This window comes from Typha angustifolia, chromosome 8 (genome assembly GCF_048772165.1).
Source record: "Typha angustifolia cultivar Huaian chromosome 8, ASM4877216v1, whole genome shotgun sequence".
NCBI classification, from domain to species: Eukaryota; Viridiplantae; Streptophyta; class Magnoliopsida; order Poales; family Typhaceae; genus Typha; species Typha angustifolia.
Genome location: NC_133246.1, coordinates 15,246,316 through 15,257,566, shown reverse-complemented (window position 1 = coordinate 15,257,566; position 11,251 = coordinate 15,246,316). Strand labels below are relative to the sequence as shown.

General features: G+C 37.9%; 3 protein-coding genes across 3 annotated transcripts; 1 reads left to right on the top strand and 2 right to left on the bottom strand.

Moving 5' to 3' along the window:
• The first annotated feature begins 1,650 nt into the window (after positions 1 to 1,650).
• Positions 1,651 to 4,144, top strand: LOC140764576 (10 kDa chaperonin, mitochondrial-like). The gene is made up of 3 exons (XM_073103210.1): positions 1,651 to 1,880; positions 2,697 to 2,836; positions 3,875 to 4,144. Exons 1-3 carry the CDS (start codon positions 1,776 to 1,778, stop codon positions 3,921 to 3,923), a joined length of 294 nt encoding a protein of 97 aa, XP_072959311.1. The 5' UTR covers positions 1,651 to 1,775; the 3' UTR covers positions 3,924 to 4,144.
• A 127-nt stretch (positions 4,145 to 4,271) lies between these two features.
• Positions 4,272 to 7,705, bottom strand: LOC140764574 (BTB/POZ domain-containing protein POB1-like). The gene is made up of 6 exons (XM_073103208.1): positions 7,588 to 7,705; positions 7,408 to 7,495; positions 6,528 to 6,686; positions 5,833 to 5,957; positions 5,690 to 5,753; positions 4,272 to 5,485 (listed from the first exon to the last, which is right to left on the bottom strand). Exons 2-6 carry the CDS (start codon positions 7,466 to 7,468, stop codon positions 4,500 to 4,502), a joined length of 1,395 nt encoding a protein of 464 aa, XP_072959309.1. The 5' UTR covers positions 7,469 to 7,495; positions 7,588 to 7,705; the 3' UTR covers positions 4,272 to 4,499.
• A 108-nt stretch (positions 7,706 to 7,813) lies between these two features.
• Positions 7,814 to 9,983, bottom strand: LOC140764575 (early nodulin-like protein 18). Its single transcript, XM_073103209.1, has 2 exons — positions 9,555 to 9,983; positions 7,814 to 8,502 (listed from the first exon to the last, which is right to left on the bottom strand). Exons 1-2 carry the CDS (start codon positions 9,775 to 9,777, stop codon positions 8,018 to 8,020), a joined length of 708 nt encoding a protein of 235 aa, XP_072959310.1. The 5' UTR covers positions 9,778 to 9,983; the 3' UTR covers positions 7,814 to 8,017.
• Between the last annotated feature and the right edge of the window lie 1,268 nt (positions 9,984 to 11,251).

Here is an 11,251-nt window from a genome sequence, read left to right as displayed (position 1 = left end):
GTTCATTACCTTTCAAAAAACTTTTCCATTTACATTGCTCACTCTCATTGTTCAATACTTATAACCTCTAAAAAAAAAGAGAGAGAAAAGAAGGGGGGGAATAAAATATAAAAGCAATTCTATCTGTTATGCAGAGGATTAGCTCCTGTGTAGACCGTCCTCTTCTCATCATCAAAAGCTTCACCTACTTCTCTATGCTCTTCTTCTCTTTGAAAGACAGCAGTGGATTCAGCAGGGCCCAGATCATGAGTAGAACCAAACCCACCTCTCAATCTTCCAGACCTACCAAATCCATCAGCATTTGAGCTCCATTGCAGCAGTATGAGCAATATGACCAGCAAGCAGTTGAGTGCCTTCCTTTGAACCATGATCTCTATAAAGTACCTCCACTTACATATTGCTGCACTCGTCTTATGATAGGGTACTCTAAATTGTTTGAGGGCTTGATGAGGAGTGGTAGGTGAAGGTGAGGGACTCTAGACCCTGAGAAAGAGGAAGGGATCATATTATTTTATTGGTGGGTGATGTTTTGGGCTTTGGGACACATTAATGTCTGCAAAAATTATGTCTTTTGGTCAAGGTTGGCATTAAGAGTCCTATATATATATATAAATATGTATAGCCATGGGTGGTGCTGCTGCTTGATGTTTGATTAAATATGTCCGAGTCTTTATGGGAACCTTCTCTAGATTCTGAATTCAGAGCTACTTTTTTGACTTAGAGGGAGAGAGAGAGAGAGAGAGAGAGAGAGATTTTTAAACTTCAACTCTAGTTGACAGCTATATAAGCATAATGTAATGGAAAAACTAGTGGTAATTGCTTGGCATTTCTATCTACACAAACATTAAAATAAAATTCAACTGTTGGTTCTTTTTTTTGCAAATATTTAGTAAAATGTAGAGCCTCATTTGTAAATTATTTAAAATGCAGAGTGTAAATCATAAATACGCAGAAGGCTAGGTAATTAAATGTAAATTTTTATATTATATTTTGGAGTCTTTATCAAATTATTATTACAGTTAAAAACATTTGCAAAAGTACTACAACGATGAAATTTATTCCAAAACTATTTTATTTTCTACCAATTCAGCGGTTACATAATTTATATAAATCACCAGAAAGCTCAATTCATTAGGTTCCATCTCATTTTTTATCCAAGAAATTCTCTAAGATTTCATTTATAATATAAATTCTTTTCTTTTCTCGGATAATAATAAGTAAATAATTTACTCGATGATGACTTCTATTATTAAGAATCGTTATCTTAGACAGTGATTTTTTATATGACACTGAGCTGCAAGAAAGTATTGGTTTTCGATATTCCGAAATTTTGTTAGTGTAACAACAATATTTTGATTTAGAAAGAAAAACTCTTCTATTTTGTGGGCATATCATTATCCTTCTATTTCTGTTTACTAAAATGCTATTCAAGTAGTATGAGAGAGAAGTTACACGATTTACGAGGCTAGTCTCCGGTCCACGTTCATGGGCCTGATGGAACAGAGATTTAGGCCCAGGATTAAAGCCCACAACGTCTAACATAGCCTCGTTCCTGAAGCTTCTAGATTGGGGAAGAAAGGAGGCATGGAGATGGAGTGTTCCAAATTCCAATAATTCCAGCTCCTGCCCTCCCCAGAGAGTTCTCCGCACTTGGAAAGTCGAGCAATTTCCAGCCAGCGATAGGGACATATCTGTAATTATACTCACCTCCCGAAGTCCTAAACCCCTCCTTTAAACCCTAGCCCCCTTCCGAAATCTACTCGCGGTGGAATTCGATGGCTAAGCGTCTCATTCCTTCCTTGAACCGTGTTCTCGTGGAGAAGATTGTTCCTCCCTCCAAGACCAATGCTGGAATCTTGCTTCCCGAGAAGACCACCAAGGTTTACATCATTATTTTAGAGTGCCCATCTTTTTTTCCCCCCAATTCATCCATCCATTTTGAAGACGTCATATGATATGAATTCTTGTAGTTGTTTGATTGGGTGAGAAGTTTATGATGTTTAAGATCGTTCCATGTAGGAAAGTTTTGTGCTTTGTTCAATAACATTTTGTTGATGATGGCCTTGGATTATTTATCACGTTTGAGCTTTGTGAATTATTGTTAAGTGCTCTGAGAATGAAATACACATAAAGAAGTTGGTTTTATGAATTATTCCTCTTTTTGGTATAATGTCACAGCACGTAGATAAGTATCTTATCATGTGATCGGTTATGCTTGCTATTAATTTGGTTTTTATTTCCTCTACATGTCATTATCTAATTGTGTGAAATTATGCCATGATCTATCGTTTGTATTGTTTTTAATACAAACATATATGTAATGTTTGAATTGCTGTTGAATCTGCTTTTACTTGTAAATCGGTAACTCCAGTGCTTAGAATTTCTTGATGCTCGACAATATGAGCCTTTTGTTTGATGGATAAACCATTTCATAAATGAACCCATTTCTAGAAGAGCTCAATGTAGCTTGTTTGGCTAAGTGAGTCAAGTTGGCTCGAAAACAAATTGCGTCACTGTTTCTGTTAGCTGGAACTTATGGATTTGTTCTTGTTCGGCTCATAGAATTGATTTGATGGAATTAGCAAACCATCTTCTTTGCAGTATATCTTTAGATGGACCCTGTTATATAAAAGAAATTCACTCTGTTGTATCTCTGCTATAGTATTTACAATTTATTTTTTGTGTATGTTGTTAAGCTAAACTCTGGGAAAGTTGTCGCGGTGGGCCCTGGTGCACGCAGTAGAGATGGGAATCTAATCCCAGTTTCTGTGAAGGAAGGAGATGTAGTCCTTCTTCCTGAATACGGAGGGACTGAAGTAAAGCTTGGAGAAAAAGAGTATGCTCTAACATATATCAGTACTTTCCTTTTTCATGTTTTTTTTCCTTTCTATCTCAGTAGTGAGATTGGATATGTAATAGAATTAATGTGTAATTAGAAGTATACCTACCATGTAGAATTCCGGAGTCATCTAATCTCAAGTCTTACATGAATTTTCTATTCGCTTTATTTAACTGAGATATTTTTTCCTTTACTAATACAAAGGAAGATGTTCTGAATTCCTTTCAGGTGAAAGGTAAAATATTCTATATTCTGAACTATGAAGGATTACGGCTGTCAAAATAATCAAGCTTGGCTCAAAAATGAGTTGAGCCGAGCTTCATGAGCCAGCTCAATAAGGCTCAAAATAATATATATATATATATATATATATATATATATATATGGGTAATACTTTTATACTATATTATACTTTTATTATATTTTAAAATTACTTAAATGGATTATTATGTACTATGATCTTGTAGAGTTTAATTCTGAATTTTGATCCTATCACATCTTTTCTAAATATGTGGATATTTGTATTAGTTTATATTTTTGAATTAGGCCTTATGTTAAGCTTGATTTAAGTCTAAAACAAGCTTAATTTAATTCAAGCTTAATTAGGCTCAGAATTTGACTTGAAATTAATCATTGATCAGTTCGTTTAAGCTTGAGCTCGATTCGAGTTTGAAATTGGCTCGAATTGAAATAATTTCAATTCAAGCTTGGTCATAAAATCTAGACTCAATTAAAGCTTGGTCAGAGCTCGGCTTAATTACACTGCTTTGAAGGATAGAAGAGCTTCCATAATGATTTTCTTTAGGAGACCTATGAAGCAAGTTATGTCCTTACACGCTCAGTTATTCTTCTTCAATTTCATATGTACATACTTATGCTCTGTTTCAAGACTGATGAACACGAGACAGTATACCATATCTAGGATCTATCAACAATTTAATAGAAAGTTATGGCTATCCTTGGAAAACCTTTCATGCTCGTTATGGCTCTTCATTTGCTAACTCTCTTTTTTTTTTTCCTATTTTTCTTGTTTAGGTATCACCTCTTCAGGGATGATGACATACTGGGTACACTTCATGACTGATACAAGAACGAGACAGGAGGCTCGGCTCGGTATCTGTCACTATATTGTTTAGGTGGAGACATTGCATGAGTCGTGCACCATTAGATCTTCTCAGCAAAATTTTCATATTTTATGTTGTCATTTTGCCGTAAAACTGGTTGAGGAAACCAGATATGTTGGATTCGTGCCTGCCATGAGATACATTTGTCCTTTATGAGTTACAAAATTTATCTTCTATCAAAGAAGATATGAACAAAACTTTGTTAGAGTTCTCTAGCAGTCATGTATACACGGCTATTTCGATTTACGATAGGTGTACTCCTTTGTGATCCCTTTATGAGTTACATTTGTCCGTCTGTTCTCTTTTCAGCAAGGAATGGAGGGTAAATGTTATCTTCATACATACCATCTTTATGAGACCAGTCACATTGAATTAAACAATGTGCCATCTCTTGGTGCCCAGGCTATTCCTCTTCCCTGCGTTGCCATGTCAACAAGAGCTGCTTTATTACTCAAAAGAAAACCAAACTGCCGTTCTTTACATCTCGTAGATGGTTATTTCAAGCTGCAGTTCTGAATCTTACAATGAGACAACTTCTATTGGTCAAGAATAACAGAAGGTAGATCAATGGCCTCAATTTCTATTACCAAGTAAAGCTTGTCGTCAATAAAGAAGGGGCTGTCATCTCTGACGAAATCCTCCCATGACATACTGAACAAGTCCTCATACGCATCTGGAACTTGAGGCAGGACCTTGAGCTCCCATGTGTGTGTCACCACAACATGCTGATCACCTTCCTTTGTCTTTGATGAAGCTGTACAACTGTAGGAAGCCTTCATCGGATAACGCACAACTTGCAGAGCAAGCCCAAAGTACCTATATGCATCTGCCAAGGTGTTTGCAACTCTTATAGAGAAGCGTCCTTCGTCGAAGTCAAATTCCTCAGAGCAAGCTGGTGAGGATCGAAAGAGCCTCGTGCATTCTAGTCGTGTAAAGCTGAGGTAGACTCTGCAGGATGCTTGCGGATATGACTTCTTCACGATGTTCACAGTCTTACGCTTGTAGGCTCTCTCTGCAAGTCGTGCTCCTGCATTGCCTGAAAGCCAGTCTGGTGGACTAGTCTTGTATTTCCTTGCCTTCGTGACATCATTATAGATTGAATTAAAGCTGAAATAGGTGTCTCCTTCCCTTAAGGCCGTTGTCAGCATGTCGTTCGACATGTAACGGAAACGAATAAGGGGTCGAAAGTATATATTTAAAGCAAGTCGTCGTCGTCTGATTGTTGAGTGGTTCTTTCTCGCCCATTCTGTTGCAAATCGATAGACTACATCTTCTGAATCTACCTCAAGATCATTACTTTGCAGTAGCTGCAAGACTACTGATTGTGGAAGGGTCAACAGTTCAGGATGCTCCAGGCTACCATAATTCCTGATTAGCAGTGCTTCGCATATATCATGGCAAGTAGACACCCGAAATCTCTTGGCGACCACCATAACCTGAGACAGTTCACTAACATTGGAAGATGTCCCAGGTGCGTAACATCCATGAATGAACTCTAGAAGCTTTTTGAAAGCAGGTTCCTCTGATTAAGGAAATGTAGAAGTTTGGAGTATTAGGGAGCTATATCAGAAAGGTAATTAGAAGATAATGTACTTTGATTGAGTAGGCACTTATCTTATGAAAAACAAGCCCTACATAATCAGAAAAGCAGAGTCCCATATTCTGTTAACATCTAAGAAATTGACATTGAAAAACTCTAGTATTGCATTTAAGATTTTGGATATACCTGAGCTTCTGATATATACGGTCGCGACATGACCCTCTGTTCGCCAACGAGGATCTATAGAACACTAGAGAGGAGTGGGGGGGTATTTAGTTACTTAATCGAGATTATGAACAAGAATCTTTAATAAAACATTTAGATGTTACCTCGTAGAGGTACAGGCTGTTTGCTTTCAGAAGTATTGAACTGACGATGTACCATTTTTCAGTCGACTCGATTTCAGTATCAGTACTTGAAGTAATATTATCCATGTTCCACACATACCTTGTACCTTCAAAACCATAATATTTCAGGCAATATAATTAGCCATGAAGGCGATACCTTACTCTGCTAAAACTGTGATATTTGTCATGTCCTGGATATACTCAAGGATTGACTAAATTCATGCAATCAACAATTAGTTCAACCAAGATATAAAACATATAAATGTAATGCAATCAGAGAGCAGTACTTCATTCCTCTCCAGCTTTCTATCAAATTAATCCATGAGGTAAGATGGTATCATGACTTAAAATCCATACCTTCAGATAAAAGAAAATTTGTCTAAAATCACTAAATAAATGAAACTATGACTGGTACTCCATTATCTGAATATATCACTTGTGAATGCTCAGATCTCAATTGTGAATTCTTCTCTTATATTCTCAGCTGAAAATAGAGATAGTTATACACTGTAATGAAGAGAACTAAGAAAACCAGATAATTTTATAGAAAGACCAAATCATTGGAGCCAATTTGTTTTGTCTTTGCCTAAGAATTCTAAGGAAACCACTACAGTAAAGACTGGAAAAAAAATATTAATGGAACAGAATTCGCGAGGAGGAAGTTATGTGATTCTAACTTTCTCTGGCGTTGTCTCCGAGTGATCCAGATCCTGCATTGTCGATTGTTGATCCTATTGTATCCGGATAGAGAACAACCTTGATATGGTAATCACATTTTGCAGCGGAACCGATAGGCAGAGCAGAGCACCTTTTCCTCTGCAGCTCCTCCACCTCCCCTGCTTCAAAAATTCAGGAGAACTAGAGATTAGGAGCTCACCAATTTCTGAACTAAATCCAACATCTCAAGACAATGGAAGTGGATTCGTTCTTCATTAATTGGTATAAGAATAAAGATCAATAAGGGTTCTTTTTTCATATTACAACGATCAGATAGTAGGATCCTCATGATGATCAAATTATTACCAGTTCTTTGTTATGACAATCCAAATGGTCCTGGATTTCCACTTTATTGTGGTGCGATCATGGAAAACAACCCTACTCATTGATGCTATAACTTCAAGAAATGCTAGTAAACTATACCATTCAGGGAAAAAGAAAACCAAAAATTTTCTAAATTCTTCTCATAAGAAACCTTTCCCTTTCAGGCAATGCTTTTCTTGACGACATTCTTGGCAAGTCTCTTTCATCATTGATCTTATAAACTGCAAGAAACAAAACCATTCAAGGAAAACCAAGTTCTTTCCAGGGCCTCTTCTCGATTGCATGGCAAGTACTAGTTTCTTCTTGAGGCCATCCAATTCTTGCTTCTTTAGTATTTCTTTCTTGCCCATTAACTATCTCAAGGTAAAGAAACCTCTTTATATCCAACGTCAAGAAAAACCAAGAAATGGAGCTTAAACATACAAAAGATAAATAAAACCATGTTCTTGGAGAGAGAGAGAGAGAGAGAGAGAGAGAGAGAGAGAGAGACTAAACCAACACCATCGATTTGCTCACCTCCTCTCTGCTGTCTGCTTGTTCCTGAACCTTCCGTGCTTGAAGTCGAAGGAACATCCATGGGTTTCTGATGGCGAAGCTAATCTTGCTGCTAATTATCAAATCAAAAGGAATCACACAGAGAGGAGAAAGAAGAAGAGATTTTCCTGGCGGCAACGAGTTCGTTTAAATATTTCTTACCTTCCAACCAACTCGAGGAAGCCCTGTATCTCGTACGTTGGTTCGATGGGCCCCACCAAGAGATGTCTTAGACACGTGGCATACCATAAGTTGCGCGACGGTGGTTTAGTACCAAGGGAGAGGATTCCCTGCAAGGCTAGGCTGCAAGAAATTCCTACAGGTTTCTGAGATCCTAGTAGATTAACAAAGGAAATTCGTGACACTATAGTATGTAATACAAATAAATGGAGGAATGTTTTTGCTCCATAAATCATAAGTTGAATCATAGCAACTCATAATAGAATGTTTTATCATAACGAGATATGAAGAATTATCATATACAAGTAAGAGGGCATCAAGTCTCCCAATACTATATTTAACAGCATACAAGCTTCAATGGAACTGCTTAAAATAAATTAATAAATTGTGATGACATAAAAGAAGTCTATATTTAACCAAAGACCAACAGGACACCCAGCACCACCAATGCCAAATTCAATCCACCAGCTTCCCTCCTCAGCAACCTGGCCAAAGCCTCACCTCCCCCTGTGGATGGCTGAACAGCAGCAGTGTCATTTGGGTTGTTGAAATTGGAAGGGATTACAGTGTCAGGCACATCGTTCACGTAATCTGCGCTGTTGGGAGCCGGGGCCGCCTCCGATGGGCTCTTTAGGCTCTCAGGCAGGCCCTGGCCGTGTGTCACATTGATCATGAAACGTTGCCCATTCTGGCATTGCTCGCCGTCGTAATAACCTGAAAAGAAGTATGTAGTCCCTTCTTTAAGTAATGGGACCGCTACGGTCACCGGCACCTTGCTGAACTCTGGCTCTCCGGCCGACCATTCAACCACTTTGTCATCGTCCACATCGTTACACAATCTGTATGTTGTAGCATTGTATGTCTGGACTACTGAGTGGTTCTTGTCTGTGTTGAAGACTAAGTGGAAGCAAGTAGGAAGAATTGTCAGTATTATGATCAAATATCATTACTCAGAGGTAATAAGGTTTGGGGATAACCGCCAATGTACTTTTGTGAGTATGAAGATCAAATTCTAAATCAACATATTAATGCAGTCAGTGTCTTCTATCCTTACAACTTGTCCATCAAAAGCCAATCTATTCTGATTTTAGTAACAATGTGGTGATAAATAGCTACCAGAATAATCCTGTGACAAGGGCTGCTAAGTGTAAATTAAAAAATATAGCACATCTATGTGTTCTACATTGACAAATGTCGCTCGTACAAAACTGTGACATGATTCATAAGAGACACATGCTCCTTTTCAGGTACATGCGCAGTGATGATGTTCAGGTCAAAAGCTGAAGCACAAATATAGGGTGTTTGCTGATTTAGTCTTATCTCATTGTATAAAGCAAAAAACAAAAGCAATAGGATCTGATACTTTAAATGACTGATTGTATCAATCAAATCTTCTCAATGACAACTAAAGATTCATGCAGCACTGTATCTGTTGGGCCATCTAGTCCATGTGAATGAATGACAGATAGCATATTAATTTACCAGCAGCAACACCACCAAACCAAAAGTACAGGTGAATGCACCTGAGATGATTAATGGATACACTACTAGATCAATGAACCATATCTATACTTGTACTACCATGATGAAAAGAAAATATACATACCATTTAACAAAAACAGCAGGAGAAAATAATATCCAGACAGTTTGTCATGGAAAAGGAAAAATACAGTTCAGAATTAATGCTCCTTTCCAACTCCAATTTCAGTTAAAATCCAATGTATGAAATAAAAGTGGAATTGTTTCTAGAATTGGACATAACAAAGGATGTAAAGGTGAGCCCAAGGTAACACCACACAATGGCAAATTTAATGTGCCCCACTGCTGAAGCTAAAAAGAACCAAAGAACAAGCATGCTATTTCCCTATTGGGAACCCAATAAAAAACCAAGAGGCAGAAATAGGAATTGATCCAAAATTGGGTCTTTAAGAGGGGAATTTATGACTCACTGAGGAAATCTCCAAGGCTGAAGTTCTTGCCATCAGCCCACTTCTGGTAGTTCACCTTGGGCTCCTGCATGTTGTCATACCAGCCCAAGGATCCCCCAACTGTGTAGTTTTTCCAGGCATAGGTGCCTGGAGAACTGAGGACAAGAAGGAAACATGAGACGAAGAAGTACAAGGTGAAGTTTGGGAATGGAAGAATGCCTCTGCAGGACCTGCTCTGCTTCATTCTTTCTGGGGTACTGGGGAAGGATTCGGGAAGTTAGCTTGCTTAGGTACAAAGAAGGAAAAGGACTAGTACAGGGAGGGGGCAAAAAAGAAGAGGTTGCCAACTTATAAACCTTCTATTAGCTCTTTATTACTGCAAGTGCCACTGCTTGGAAGTGGATTGGAAGAAAAAAAGAAAGAAACAAAGAATGATGGTGATCCAACATGCAAAAGAGCGAAATCCTTGGTGGCAACTGGCAGGTGATGATTGGACCATAAGAGGTTACATAATTCTTTCTACAACTGTGATGGATTCAGATTAATATTAAAAATAGGATTACGCTAATACCTCAATTAAGCCCAAAGTGGCAAAATGGTGGATTGGTGGTGGAGATTGGGCTTCAAGGTAGTGAGGCGAATAGTAACCGCACCGAGCCGCAACGTGGTGGAGTGAGACAGAGAGCTGTGTCGGTAGCCGCGCGTCGGATCACGTGATGATAGCTGGATCATTGGCGCCACAGCCTCTGGCCACATGATCGAGGTGGATGCGGTGTCACCTCGGCGTATCCGAAGCTAGGGTCACGACCCACAACAGCAACCCGGCAAATGCAGACCTGGCACGTCACCTGATCTGCCAGTGATGTTTATTCCCCCCCATGCTTCTCCTCATCTTTTCTCTTCGTAAGCAACATAAATAAAGCTCTTTTTAAGAGTATTAGATGAAGCCCAATCATTAAAAGGATCTGAGATCTGTCAGGTAAGGACAAATAGTAGAAGAGGCAATGAGAGATTGGTGAGCTTTTGGCTTCCTACCAAACAAATCCACCACATTAAATTTAATATTAGAAAAAGAGATATGGTTTACTATAGCCGTAAATGATAAAATTATCAATATTAATTTAAAAAATGTTATTTAACATCTTTTTCTTACGTGGCAACCCTCCCAAACATTAGGTACTTAGTTGAATATATCAATGTATCATCTGAAAAATTCTAAATAAATCATTGATAAGTTTAGTATTTTACATACATAAACCACTGGTAAGATTATTAATTTAGATACATAAATACTAAACTTGTTGACAATCTATCTAAAAGAATTACAGTAAAACATATCTCTTGTAATATTACGTTTCCAGGATTACCTATTTACGTAACAAAGGGTTTAAAACAGAACTAGTTTGGTCAAAAACTAGAGTAAATTACCACCTATTGCTTTATTTTATTTTATTTTTCTCAGAAAAATGGGGCCATATTTATTTGAGGGGAGATATTACCGCCAATTTGTTCTTCCGTTGGCACCCTAGTGACATTGGTTCTTAAGAGGTTTGATTCCTCGCGTTATGCATGCTAAGAAGTTTCTCATGCTATCAAGATAAGAAAAAATGTTAATAAAACAAACCAAAGGAGAATAAAGTCGAGAAAGTGAACTCGGAGATCAGAACGGTGAAATACCGGAAAAAGGAAAAGGAGATGTGAATTTAGAAAATATGCAA

Bases quoted from the DNA above. Each gene is read 5' to 3' on its own strand.
- LOC140764576 (XM_073103210.1), top strand. From the start codon at position 1,776: ATGGCTAAGCGTCTCATTCCTTCCTTGAACCGTGTTCTCGTGGAGAAG. The intron at 1,881-2,696 runs GTTTACATCATT...TATGTTGTTAAG, and splicing joins TTCCCGAGAAGACCACCAAG to CTAAACTCTGGGAAAGTTGT. The intron at 2,837-3,874 runs GTATGCTCTAAC...TTTCTTGTTTAG, and splicing joins GTAAAGCTTGGAGAAAAAGA to GTATCACCTCTTCAGGGATG.
- LOC140764574 (XM_073103208.1), bottom strand. From the start codon at position 7,468: ATGGATGTTCCTTCGACTTCAAGCACGGAAGGTTCAGGAACAAGCAGA. The intron at 5,754-5,832 runs GTAACATCTAAA...ACTCCTCTCTAG, and splicing joins ACAGCCTGTACCTCTACGAG to TGTTCTATAGATCCTCGTTG. The intron at 5,486-5,689 runs GTATATCCAAAA...TTCCTTAATCAG, and splicing joins CGTATATATCAGAAGCTCAG to AGGAACCTGCTTTCAAAAAG.
- LOC140764575 (XM_073103209.1), bottom strand. From the start codon at position 9,777: ATGAAGCAGAGCAGGTCCTGCAGAGGCATTCTTCCATTCCCAAACTTC. The intron at 8,503-9,554 runs GTGAGTCATAAA...GCTTCCACTTAG, and splicing joins CAGCCTTGGAGATTTCCTCA to TCTTCAACACAGACAAGAAC.